This window comes from Zea mays, chromosome 6 (genome assembly GCF_902167145.1).
Source record: "Zea mays cultivar B73 chromosome 6, Zm-B73-REFERENCE-NAM-5.0, whole genome shotgun sequence".
NCBI lineage: Eukaryota > Viridiplantae > Streptophyta > Magnoliopsida > Poales > Poaceae > Zea > Zea mays.
The window spans coordinates 175,941,993-175,955,461 of NC_050101.1; the positions used below are offsets into that span (position 1 = coordinate 175,941,993).

General features: G+C 45.0%; 1 protein-coding gene across 2 annotated transcripts; it reads left to right on the plus strand.

Moving 5' to 3' along the window:
• The first annotated feature begins 11,647 nt into the window (after positions 1–11,647).
• Positions 11,648–13,303, plus strand: LOC100275733 (NAC87 NAC type transcription factor). 2 transcript variants are annotated; one of them, NM_001328268.1, is made up of 3 exons: positions 11,648–12,051; positions 12,236–12,431; positions 12,533–13,303. In NM_001328268.1, exons 1-3 carry the CDS (start codon positions 11,899–11,901, stop codon positions 13,141–13,143), a joined length of 960 nt encoding a protein of 319 aa, NP_001315197.1. In that variant the 5' UTR covers positions 11,648–11,898; the 3' UTR covers positions 13,144–13,303. The 2 variants fall into 2 exon arrangements, with proteins under 2 accessions (NP_001315197.1, NP_001308424.1); NM_001321495.1 differs by having other exon boundaries at positions 11,766–12,051; positions 12,239–12,431.
• The last annotated feature ends 166 nt before the right edge of the window (positions 13,304–13,469 follow it).

Here is a 13,469-nt window from a genome sequence, read left to right on the forward strand (position 1 = left end):
AAAATGCACAAGCTACTACTGTGTTGCTAGCCTCTTTGTGCAGGGACGAGTATCACAAGGTGAGCGGCTTGGACAATGCCAAGCAGATCTGGGACACCCTCAAGATCTCTCATGAGGGAAACGACGTCACCTTGCTCACCAAAATGGAGTTGGTGGAGGGCGAGCTTGGACGGTTCGCGATGATAAGGGGGGAGGAACCGACACAAACATACAACCGGCTCAAGACCCTTATCAACAAAATAAGGAGCTACGGGAGCACGCGATGGACGGACCACGACGTCGTCCGCCTAATGCTAAGGTCATTTACCGTTCTTGATCCTCATTTGGTGAACAATATACGTGAAAATCCCAGGTACACCAAGATGTCGCCCGAAGAAGTTCTTGGGAAATTCGTTAGCGGGCGAATGATGATCAAGGAGGCAAGGTACGTGGACGACGCCTTGAATGGTCTGATCAACGAGCCGCAACCCCTTGCTCTCAAGGCAACACGAAGCAAGGAGACGCTACCCAGCAAGGTGGCACAAATTGAGGCGGCTGGACTTAATGATGAAGAGATGGCTCTCATCATCAAAAGATTCAAGACAGTGCTTAAAGGTCGCAAGGGACAGCCAAGCAAGACCAAAGCCAAGGGGAAGCGCTCATGCTTCAAATGCGGTAAGCTTGGTCATTTTATTGCTAACTGTCCCGAAAATGATAGTGATCAGGATCAAGGGAACAAGAGGGAGAAAAAGAAGAACTATAAGAAGGCAAAGGGCGAGGCTCATCTTGGCAAGGAGTGGGACTCGGACTGCTCCTCGTCCGACTCCGACAATGAGGGACTCGCCGCCACTGCCTTCAACAAGTCATCCCTCTTCCCCAACGAGCGTCACACTTGCCTCATGGCAAGGGAGAAGAAAGTAAGCATTCCAAATACTAGTACTTATGCTTCTTCAAGTGAGGATGAGTCTAGTGATGATGATGAGATAGATTACTCATGCTTATTCAAGGGATTAGATAGAGCTAAGGTAGACAAAATTAATGAATTGATTGATGCCTTGAATGATAGGAATATACTTTTAGAAAAGCAAGAGGATTTGTTGTATGAAGAACATGATAAATTTGTAGAAGCTCAGAAATCTCTTGCTCTAGAAATTAAGAGAAATGAAATGCTCTCTAGTGAATTATCTTCTTGTCATGAAACTATTGCTAAGTTAGAAATAGCTAGTAAATCAACATCTTGTGCAGAAATTGTTGAAACTTGTAATAGGTGTAAAGATTTTGACATTGATGCTTGTAGTGAACACCTAGTTTCAATTTCCAAACTTAATGATGAATTGGCTAGTCTTAATGCTCAACTTAAGACTAGCAAGAGTAATTTTGATAAGCTAAAATTTGCAAGGGATGCCTACACAATTGGTAGACACCCCTCAATTAAGGATGGACTTGGCTACAAGAGGGAAGTCAAGGACTTGACAAGCCATAAGGCTCCTATCTCCGCCAAGGAGAAAGGGAAGGCCCCTATGGCTAGTAGTGTGCAAAAGAACCATGCCTTTATGTACTATGATAGAAGACAACCTAGAAATGCTTATAGAAGTTGTAATGCCTTTGATTCTCATGCAATGTTTGCTTCTAGTTCTTCTTATGTGCATGATAGAAATGTTGGTAGGAGAAATGTTATTCATAATATGCCTAGGAAAAATGTTGTTAATGTTCCTAGAAAAGTTAATGAACCTTCTACAATATATCATGCTTTAAATGCTTCTTTTGCTATTTGTAGAAAGGATAGGAAGATAGTTGCGAGAAAATTAGGGGCAAAATGCAAGGGAGACAAAACTTGCATTTGGGTCCCTAAGGATATTTGTGCTAACCTTGCAGGACCCAACATGAGTTGGGTACCTAAGACCCAAGCCTAAATTTGCCTTGCAGGTTTATGCATCCGGGGGTTCAAGCTGGATTATTGACAGCGGATGCACAAACCATATGACGGGGGAGAAGAAGATGTTCACCTCCTACGTCAAGAATAAAGATTCCCAAGATTCAATAATATTCGGTGATGGGAATCAAGGCAAGGTAAAAGAGTTAGGTAAAATTGCAATCTCAAATGAGCACTCTATCTCTAATGTGTTTTTAGTAGAGTCTCTTGGATATAATTTGCTATCTGTTAGTCAACTATGCAATATGGGATATAACTGTCTATTTACAAATGTAGATGTGTCTGTCTTTAGAAGATGTGATGGTTCACTAGCTTTTAAGGGTATTCTAGATGGCAAGCTTTACTTAGTTGATTTTGCAAAAGAAGAGGCCGGTCTAGATGCATGCTTAATGGCTAAGACTTGCATGGGCTGGCTGTGGCATCGCCGCTTAGCACATGTGGGGATGAAGAACCTCCACAAGCTTCTAAAGGGAGAACACGTGATAGGTCTAACCAATGTTCATTTCGAAAAAGATAGACCTTGTGCAGCTTGTCAAGCAGGGAAACAGGTGGGAGGCTCTCATCACACCAAAAATGTGATGACAACATCAAGACCCCTGGAACTGCTACATATGGACCTCTTCGGACCCGTCGCCTATCTAAGCATAGGAGGAAGTAAGTATGGTTTAGTTATTGTTGATGACTTTTCCCGCTTCACTTGGGTGTTCTTTTTGCAGGATAAGTCTGAAACCCAAGGAACCCTCAAGCGCTTCCTCAGGAGAGCTCAAAATGAGTTTGAGCTCAGGGTGAAGAAGATAAGGAGCGACAACGGGTCCGAGTTCAAGAACCTTCAAGTGGAGGAGTTCCTTGAGGAGGAAGGGATCAAGCACGAGTTCTCCGCTCCCTACACTCCACAGCAAAATGGTGTGGTAGAGAGGAAGAACAGGACGAGCACGGGGTGGTGACGAGGAACAAGGCTCGACTTGTGGCAAAAGGTTATGCCCAAGTCGCAGGTTTGGACTTTGAGGAGACTTTTGCTCCTGTGGCTAGGCTAGAGTCAATTCGCATCTTGCTAGCATATGCCGCTCACCATTCTTTCAGGTTGTACCAAATGGATGTGAAGAGCGCTTTCCTCAACGGGCCAATCAAAGAGGAGGTGTACGTGGAGCAACCCCCTGGCTTCGAGGATGAACGGTACCCCGACCACGTGTGTAAGCTCTCTAAGGCGCTCTATGGACTTAAGCAAGCCCCAAGAGCATGGTATGAATGCCTTAGAGACTTTTTAATTACTAATGCTTTCAAGTTTGGGAAAGCCGATCCAACTCTTTTTACTAAGACTTGCAATGGTGATCTTTTTGTGTGCCAAATTTATGTCGACGACATAATATTTGGTTCTACTAACCAAAAGTCTTGTGAAGAGTTTAGCAGGGTGATGACGCAGAAATTCGAGATGTCGATGATGGGCGAGTTGAACTACTTCCTTGGGTTCCAAGTGAAGCAACTCAAAGACGGCACCTTCATCTCCCAAACGAAGTACACACAAGATCTGCTAAAGCGGTTTGGGATGAAGGACGCCAAGCCCGCAAAGACTCCGATGGGGACCGACGGACACACCGACCTCAACAAAGGAGGTAAGTCCGTTGATCAAAAAGCATACCGGTCAATGATAGGGTCTTTACTTTATTTATGTGCTAGTAGACCGGATATTATGCTTAGCGTATGCATGTGTGCTAGGTTTCAATCCGATCCTAAGGAGTGTCACTTAGTGGCGGTGAAGCGAATTCTTAGATATTTGGTTGCTACGCCTTGCTTCGGGCTCTGGTATCCAAAGGGGTCTACCTTTGACTTGGTTGGATACTCAGATTCCGACTATGCTGGATGTAAGGTCGATAGGAAGAGTACATCTGGGACGTGCCAATTCTTAGGAAGGTCCCTGGTGTCATGGAACTCTAAGAAACAAACCTCCGTTGCCCTATCCACCGCTGAGGCCGAGTATGTTGCCGCAGGACAGTGTTGCGCGCAGCTACTTTGGATGAGGCAAACCCTTCGGGACTTTGGCTACAATCTGAGCAAAGTCCCACTCCTATGTGACAATGAGAGTGCTATCCGCATGGCGGAAAATCCTGTTGAACACAGCCGCACAAAGCACATTGACATCCGGCATCACTTTTTGAGAGACCACCAGCAAAAGGGGGATATTGAAGTGTTTCATGTTAGCACCGAGAACCAGCTACCCGATATCTTTACCAAGCCTCTAGATGAGAAGACCTTTTGCAGGCTGCGTAGTGAGCTCAATATCTTAGATTCGCGGAACTTGGATTGAAATGTAGCATACATGTGTTTATGCTTTTGATCATGTTCTTTCTGCATTTTGATGCTTATTGTGGTGCTCAAGTTGTACAAACACTCCCTGGACCTCACAAGTCCTGTTTGCAAGTGATGCACATATTTAGGGGGAGCTGTGCTACAACTTGACCCTTTGAGACTAACCATGTACTTGAGTTTGGTTGTTTTAGTCTCCAAGGAGAATTGAAAGGGAAAATGGTGGACTTGGACCATGCAAGACTTCCACTGCACTCCGATGAAAAGAGTAACTCTTCCAAGTTCATCTTTAAACTCTTATTGCCTATTTGCTCTTAATTGAAGATTTTGGTGAGGCAATGGGGTTATAGGGCCAAGATTGATCCCGTTTTGGTGCTTGATGCCAAAGGGGGAGAAAATAAAGGCCAAAGCAATAAATGGATCAGCTACCACTTGAGAAATTTTGAAAATAGTAGATTAGAGTTTTTGGTTTGTTAAAAACTCTTTTGTTGGCTTCTTGTGGGAGAAGTGTTGATTTTGGGAAAAAGGGGGAGTTTTTGAATCAATTTCTCTTGGAAAACCTCTCTTTATGTCTCTACAAGTGGATTTGACTTAGAGATAGGTTTTTGAGTTTGATTTGCAAAAACAAACCAAGTGGTGGCAAAGGATGATCCATATATGCCAAATTGAATCAAAATACATTTGAGTTTTTATTTGAAGTGATATTGCACTTGTTCTAGTTGCTTTATGTTGTGTTGGCATAAATCACCAAAAAGGGGGAGATTGAAAGGGAAATGTGCCCTTGGGCCATTTCTAAGTATTTTGGTGATTGAGTGCCAACACAAGTGCTTAAATGTGAATCTATGCCCATGGATGAACAAAGTGCAAATCAAGAGTAAAGGTATGTTTCTAAGCCTTAGTACATTGGTTTTGTGTACTAATATTTTTGTCTAAGTGTTAGAAACAGAAAGAAGAAGAAAAGAAAGGAGGTGAAAAAGGCTTGGCTGTGTACAGCCAAGACTCAGCTCTGTCTGGCACACCGGACTGTCCGGTGGTGCACCGGACAGTGTCCGGTGCGCCAGGCTGGCTCAAGCGAAGTGGCCGCTCTCGGGAATTCGCCGACGACGTACGGCTAAAATTCACCGGACTGTCCGGTGTGCACCGGACTGTCCGGTGAGGCATCGGTCGGCCGGGCCAACGGTCGGCCGCGCAATCTGCGCGGGACACGTGGCTGAGCCAACGGCTAGAAGATGGCACCGGACTGTCCGGTGTGCACCGGACATGTCCGGTGCGCCAACGGCTCTCTGGCCGCCAACGGTCGGCTTCGCCATTTAAGGAAGGAAATCGGGCACCGGACACTGTCCGGTGTGCACCGGACTGTCCGGTGCGCCCGACGACAGAAGGCAAGGATGGCCTTCCAGATTTGTTCTCAACGGCTCCTAGCTGCCTTGGGGCTATAAAAGGGATCCCTAGGCGCATGGAGGAGTACACCAAGCAACCTTAGAGCATTCTTGATCATCCACACTCAGTCTTTGCGCATTCATTTGTCATTCTCAGTGATTCGAGCTCCGTTCTAGTGAGAACTTTGAGATAGGGCGTGTTCGGCTGGCTACAAGCCGACACTGTTGCAGCTGTTTGGATTGCTGCAGCTGCAATCCATAGAGGGAAAAATACTGTAGAAGCCGCAGCCGCAGCCGGATTGCAGCCGCAGCAAGCCGCAGCGAACAAGCTGATAGTCTTTTGAGCTCGACTCTTGGTCGTGTGTGTGCGCATTTTGCTGTGGATTTGTGTGTGTTGCTTCCCTCCCCTACTCCGTATTTCTTTGTGAATCTCAAGTGTAAGGGCGAGAGGCTCCAAGTTGTGGAGATTCCTCGCAAACGGGATATTGAAAGGCAAAGCAAAACACCGTGGTATTCAAGTTGGTCTTTGGACCGCTTGAGAGGGGTTGATTGCAACCCTCGTCCGTTGGGACGCCACAACGTGGAGTAGGCAAGCGTTGGTCTTGGCCGAACCACGGGATAACCACTGTGTCATCTCTGTGTTTGATCTTTTGTGGTATTGTGTTTTGTTGAGACTCCTCTCTAGCCACTTGGCAATTATTGTGCTAACACTTAACAAGTTTTTGTGGCTATAAGTTTAAGTTTCACAGGATCACCTATTCACCCCCCTCTAGGTGCTCTCACCTAGACCTGGTAGTTAAGTCCTTTTCTTCTAAATCTTGTTCTATTTAACTTGGACTTTCTTGTGAGTTTCCCTACGACTTACAAACATAGTTAGAATATAATCAATTGAACTAAGTCGAGAGAACACACCTTTTTCTTATAGTTTCACTAGGATTTGAATTATAGACCACACTAAGTCCAATACACACTTTTCTCAAAAAAATGAGTTAGTCATCAAACTAAAGTGTTGAAAACATTGTAACATGCATATGCAACTTATCTAAAACTTCAAACCTCACAATTTTATTCTTTTACTTATAGTTGCACTTTCTGGCCTGTTTAGTGCTCGTTTGGACTTAGAATCTTCAAATTGCATACTAGTGAATCTACACCTATACGTTTAATAAATAAGTTAGTCCATAATAATATGTTGGACATTCAACTTATAGCCCCAGGAACCCAGGGTTTCACACGACACTTCACGACACAATCAAAGCCCACCACCACCGAGTCCTCCATACTCACTAAAGTCCACGAAGCAACAGGCCCAACGGTCAGTGGGCCTGATCAAGTTCTTCATTCTTTTAGGAAAAAAAAAAGAGAAAATTGCCAAGCTTACTTGTATTATTAGTACCAGACTAGATTATAAAAGTAAAACTTGGATGAATACATCAAACCTAGCGCAATGCACATTTGGCTATTATCGTGAGTTCTATTTTGCGCGCGTTCTCCGACATTCCGAAACAAGAAAGACGGACAGACATTGCTGCATGCCTCTATACGCTGATGTGCGATCAGAAAGGATGGTGATGGAATAAAACGCTTTAGGCTACGGTAAGCGAGGTGCTTTCGCCAAGACAAGCCTCCTGCGCTGCAGGCTGCTCTTTACCAGCTCACAGTGCCAGCCCAATGGCTCCATTTCTGCATTAGCGTTAACCGCCACATCAGGTCCGGCATGGAGAACAATGTAAAAGTGGCAAGAGGCGACCAGCAAGATCCTCCGACCATGTGGTTCCTTTTCCTGAGCAGCATGCATGGATGAATCCATCGTAGCGTGATCAGTGAGACTGAGGAATAATCTTTATGCATGCCAATCTTTATCCCTCAGGCCAGCTAGCCCTAGACTAGAGGCTCTACACGCTAGTCTGCATTTGTGACGTGACAAGGTTCCTTGGCCAACACTCACGTAAATTGGTGTCGACTGGTATTTCAGTTCGTCTGAAGAGCTTATTTAGACAGACGATCTAGTGAAATTTCCGCTCTGGTGGCTTAATATAGCCAATTATCTCATGCCACTTTTTTAAACTGACAAATTTATTTATTTTGGAACTACAAGAGTATGCATAGAAGAACTGATTTCCTACTTATGATGGTGCCATGCCCGATTGATATGTCACCATAAAACTTGCAATCAATTCCAATTAGAAAGTACGATGTCAACATTTCCACAATATATGAAGGACGACGAAGCTAAGCTTTTCCTGTAAGTCATGTAAGTTAATTAAGTACCTGAATAAGACAATTTATAGATGCACCAATACACTGATGAATATAGCTGCAGGTATATCAAACTGGTACAAGACCAACGCACGCATGCACGCACACATATTTAATTCTTGTTGAAACAACAAATATACTTCGATTACAAGATTTATTTCCTTTTGTCATGATAAGCCTTGGACCACAGTAATTGGTATCTCTTACTATTAGATGTTTACTTTGGAATATTTATATTTATCTTCAAGGAAGGTGTTAGAAAAGATAGAAAAATCATAAAAATTTGGCCAACGATATTATTGTAGGCACAATCATTTATAGCCGTTAGACAACATGCATATAAATCAAATATGTCTAGCATTACGAAAACTAATTAACCTGAATTAACCCTTTAGTCCATATCTAAATTACCCACTTTACTGTTATGAAAAAAATGTGGCACCACCCAAATTTTACATGAAATTACTAATTTTTGTTGTTATGAGAAAAAAAAAATTAACCACATATCAAATAAATAACTCAACAGTGCCCATATACATGTTTTCCAGTTATCCCACTAAGTATATATGTGTCATATAGACCATGTTTCCTTGCCGGATAGCTTGGGAGCTAGTATGATATTGTGATTAAGAATGGTCTGACGATCATTGAAAATATTTTCTTAAACTAGTCATATGCACACTATCCATGGTAATATACGAATTTTCTAGAACAAACAATCACAATCCATATATATGTACTACGTAAGCTATTATACTTTAGGATTTTGAATATTATTTTGTAACTTATAGCATATATCCATGCCTATATTTTAATACAAACGTTTGCTCAAGTGTTTTAACGCTCAAGTGTCTTCTGTAGAAAAATGCATTGCTCTTTTAAAGTTCCTTGATAGAGGAAATTCAAAGTGTCTTTTAAAACTACGGTGCGAACGAAACATTGTGAAAAGGAAAACCACATGGAATAATAATAGTTTTTTTTTCTTTCCCTAAACTCAAGACACACAAGAAAATGACTGCATATCTTCCTACCCCACTTAGCAGTAGCAAGTCACGCGTCCTGAAAGTTGATGCAATGCAAGGCCACCACACTGAAATGAATTCCAATTATTAAGAAGTACTACGATGTCACCGTTTTAAACAGGTACGACGAAGAAAGAGGATGCTTAAACTTCCCCTGCAAGCTAAGGCAGCTGAGTAGTACTTAGTTGATTAAGCTTAATCACATGCACGTTCATACTTATTAATATTTAATAACCAGCTCGTTCATTTCACGCTAAAACGAGCTTGGTAGACGCCTAGCTATAGGCATATAATTGTTTTACGTCAGTCTCAGTGGGCATTTCATTAGAACTTTATTCTCATTAAATGACATGCCATATATAAGCAATTAGGATAACATGACATGTAATTTAATAAAGAGATATATGAGAGCTTTAGTAAAAAAAAAGTGCAACGAAATGCCCGCTGAGAAAGCATGAAAACGTGCGCATTGATCTGCATATATATATAGCACTACGCACATTTAATCTGCTGTCTAGCACTTTTAAGCACACACCAACACATACGTTCGTCTCACGCTAAAAAAAAACGAGCTAGCTATACATATACTTGACTAGTTTAATTTCGATCCGAACAGCTTGGTTTGCATGCGGCCGGCCTCATCTGTTCAATTCTGACCGTAGTGCAGAGATATACAGATCGATATGATGTTCAGCTGTGGCTCTTTGGGTAGATGCATGAAATGGAGCTATATACATGTGAAATGTGAAAGGGTTACGCTGTCATTTTCTGATTGAGGCGTAGCATCCACTCCCGGTCGATCGATCATCAATAACTATGGAGTATGATCGATCGGGGCCACACCAACTACGTACAAACCCTATAGTTTCCCCGTTGCCGATCTTCTCAAATCATGAGCAGAAACACACACACAGTCACACAGACACGTGCATCATTCTGATCTGACCTGATCACTCGCTCTGGATATATCGAGCCACGAATGACTGAACTGCAGGCTCGTTAGTTCTAAACGCACGCACACCGTACCATTGGAGCTAGCTTCTGGCTTCTGTTTTTTTTTTTACTTTTTGCTTTTTAAAAGGTTCTAAAGTTTTAATTAATCAGGTCTCAAAACTCATAGGAATATTAAGCTGAAATAAACATGGCGTCAAGCTAAGGGGGCAAATCAAATTAGATCCCGGGTCGTCATAACCAACCAGCTCCAGCCATGCCACCGTACCCATATCGACACCGGACACCACACCAAACTGATCCAGTCCCAATCCCAACAAGCATGTCGTATTTATTTCCAAGCTTCAATTCATACAATATTAAGCACCTGACACGCTGACATGACGATTGACGATGCACGCACGCCGTCCCAACGATCGCATGCACTCCTTACCCTGACAGTTTTTTTTATATATATAGTTTGACAAAGCTGATACTAAGGGCCTGTTTGTTTACCCCAATAGATTATATAATCTGGATTATTTTTGGAGGATTATATAATCTGGATTATATAATTTGGATTATATAATTTGAGTAGTCATGTTTGTTTACTCAGATTATCTGGCGTGTTTCTGTTGGACGACGGGCTTCTCCGATCCGATAGGCGCAAAAACGATTCGGTAGATTATAATGGCAATGGTGGGTAATTTCTAGGAAACTTGAAAGGGTAGTGGGGAAGTGGGGAAAAAATAATATGAAATAAGCACCTCCTCACTTGCTTATGGATTATCATAATCCAAGAGGTTAGATTATATAATCTAGGCAAATAAGCTAGACTGTTTGTTTGCCTCTTAGGATTATTTAATCCAGATTATATAATCTGGGGGGTAAACAAACAGGCCCTAAATCGCTACCAATATTTAAAACCCTAAATAAATAGTATCTAAAAATAGCAACAACCGCTACGCAAGCAGTCCTAAGAAAACAAACGAATCCCTAAAAACCTAGAAGATCAAAATAACTAAATAATTTCTAAAAAAAATCTGTCTCACCAAAAAAAAATGCCAGCAGGATGGCAATGGGTGTCAGGAACCTAAATGGAAGTTCGTCCATAAGCATATAGGGCAGGAAAGGCGGAAACTCTCCCCTCTGGACAACGCCACGTCGATCGTCCGGTCTTGGAGGATCAGCCCAGTAGTGTACAGTAACCCGGATGCACGGCCTCGGTGGATCGATAGTGACGACCACAAAGCCGGTAAGTACGACGAGGCGGGGCAGTTGGGTGCGTGCGTGCGTGCATGTTTCGTCCGGGCGCCGCTGGCCGGCCCTGGTTTCCTTCTCACGTATACGGAAGAATTTGCGGTGCCTATACGTGCGGACTAAGCAACATGCCATCATCTACCTACCTACTGTGTGCAGTGTATGGATCCAAGCGCAAGCTAGCTACCTTTCTTGCTTTTTGTAGTCGTTTTGTTCTATACACACACGGTGCCTGTTCTTGTCCCGGCCCAAACAACGTAACGCAATCTAGCACTTGCATTGATCGCCGTACGTCTTGGTGGTCGTCGATCGAAAAGTAGCTGCGTTTGCATGCTTGATACGCTGTTTGTGTACTACCGTACGTACGTCGTCTCTGGCTGGAGCGGGATCAATAGTGGAGAGATCATCACTATTCGTCTATTCACTCGGTAGACACACACACTGGTGGTGTACGGTACGGTGGTGTGTGATCGCGGGTAGCTTTTAACAGGGACAAGCTATCTATCCAGCAGCCGGTGTGGCTTCCTTCTTTTCTCGCCCTCAGCATGCAGCTCTCTTTCCTTGACCAACCCCCTTTGGTTGTGGTTCCCCCTCTCCGGCCGATCCCTGTCGATCGAGCCGGGCGCTACCTCTTGTCAGCCCTTCTTTAATCGCGCGCCTGCTGTCCTCTCCTCGCTCATGGAGACGTCGTCGTTCTAGCTAGATCAGTTACTGCCCAGCCTTAGCTAGCTAGTCGTCGTCGTCGCCCGCCCGCGCGCGCGCTTCGCTCGTTCTTCGTTATCTATCGATCGACAAGGAAGCAGCTAAAATTAGGGGGTTCGATCAATTCGTTGTTATGACGTGGTGCAATGGCTTCAACGACGTGCGCGCCGCCGTGGAGAGCAGCCTGTCTCCGGCCGCAGCCGCCGTGGGCAAGACGGCGGCGGCGTCGCTCGCCGTCCTGGTCAAGATGTGCCCGTCGTGCGGCCACCGCGCGCAATATGAGCAGGTACATACTACGTTGCGTACGCACGCGCGCGTCGATCGTGTGGGCGTGCATGCATGTTAGCTTGGTGGTGCTGGGCTAGCTAGCTCTTCTCGTCCATGTCATGACTCATGCATGCAGTTATATAGCTTGCTGATGATCGACATGATCGATCGATGAACAAACTGATATTATATAATGTGGTCAGAAGAGCACGACGATCCAGGACTTGCCGGGGCTGCCGGCCGGCGTGAAGTTCGACCCGACGGACCAGGAGCTGCTGGAGCACTTGGAGGGGAAGGCGAGGCCGGACACGCGGAAGCTCCACCCCCTCGTCGACGAGTTCATCCCCACCATCGACGGCGAGAACGGCATCTGCTACACGCACCCGGAGAGGCTCCCCGGTACGTACGCACCGTACGTAGCTTAATTTTCGCTGGTTTCGGATCTGCGTGCGTGCATCCATGCATGCATGATGATCTACCGACGATGTGCTGGTTTTCAGGTGTGAGCAAGGACGGGCTTGTTCGGCACTTCTTCCACCGGCCGTCCAGGGCGTACACGACGGGGACGAGGAAGCGGCGGAAGGTGCACAGCGGCGACGACGGCGGCGAGACGCGGTGGCACAAGACGGGCAAGACCAGGCCGGTGCTGTCCAACGGCAGGCCCCGCGGGTACAAGAAGATCCTGGTGCTCTACACAAACTACGGCAAGCAGCGCAAGCCCGAGAAGACCAACTGGGTGATGCACCAGTACCACCTCGGCTCCGACGAGGAGGAGCGCGACGGCGAGCTCGTCGTCTCCAAGGTCTTCTTCCAGACGCATCCTAGGCAGTGCGGCTACACCATGGCCAGGGAGTCCGCCGTCGTCGTCCCTGCCGCCGCCGCAGTCACCGGCAGCAGCAACGCGTTTATTGCCGGCCATCACCAGAGTGGTGGTGGTGGTAGCGTCCTCAGAGAAGCAAACGGCGGAGCTGATCAGCTCTACAGCCCAGGAGCAATGATGGGGTATGACCAGGAGGGGCCTGGAAACAGGGCACCTCCTGCCCCTGCTGTGGCTCCCCACTTCATGCCTAACTTTGTTGTCCATGCAGCAAGAGCTAGCTTTGGCCCTTGAACCGAGAATTCAGGACAAGATACAAACCTATCAAATTTGCCAGATATAAATAGGCATTTAGGAATTAGGAGCATGTGCAAACTCCCAGGACCTGAACACAATTCACTACTTGTGCAGTTGTGCTGGATTGTATAAAAAATGTCATGTTCTCACCCTCTAACTTCACGTTCATTTACAAGCTCCTCCCTTTTAGTCATGCAACAATGTGATATAAGATTAAAAGATGCATCATAGTTAAAGCTGCCAAATTTACTGACAGAACATAAAGCACTTAATTTGTCCGCTCTGAAAAGATATTTAAACAACATTGCAGTGGACTGTGTTCA

Excerpts from the sequence above, each read along its gene's own strand:
- LOC100275733 (NM_001328268.1), top strand. The coding sequence starts at position 11,899 with ATGACGTGGTGCAATGGCTTCAACGACGTGCGCGCCGCCGTGGAGAGC. Across the intron at positions 12,052-12,235 it reads ACCGCGCGCAATATGAGCAG|AAGAGCACGACGATCCAGGA; the intron begins GTACATACTACG and ends TAATGTGGTCAG. Across the intron at positions 12,432-12,532 it reads GCACCCGGAGAGGCTCCCCG|GTGTGAGCAAGGACGGGCTT; the intron begins GTACGTACGCAC and ends GCTGGTTTTCAG.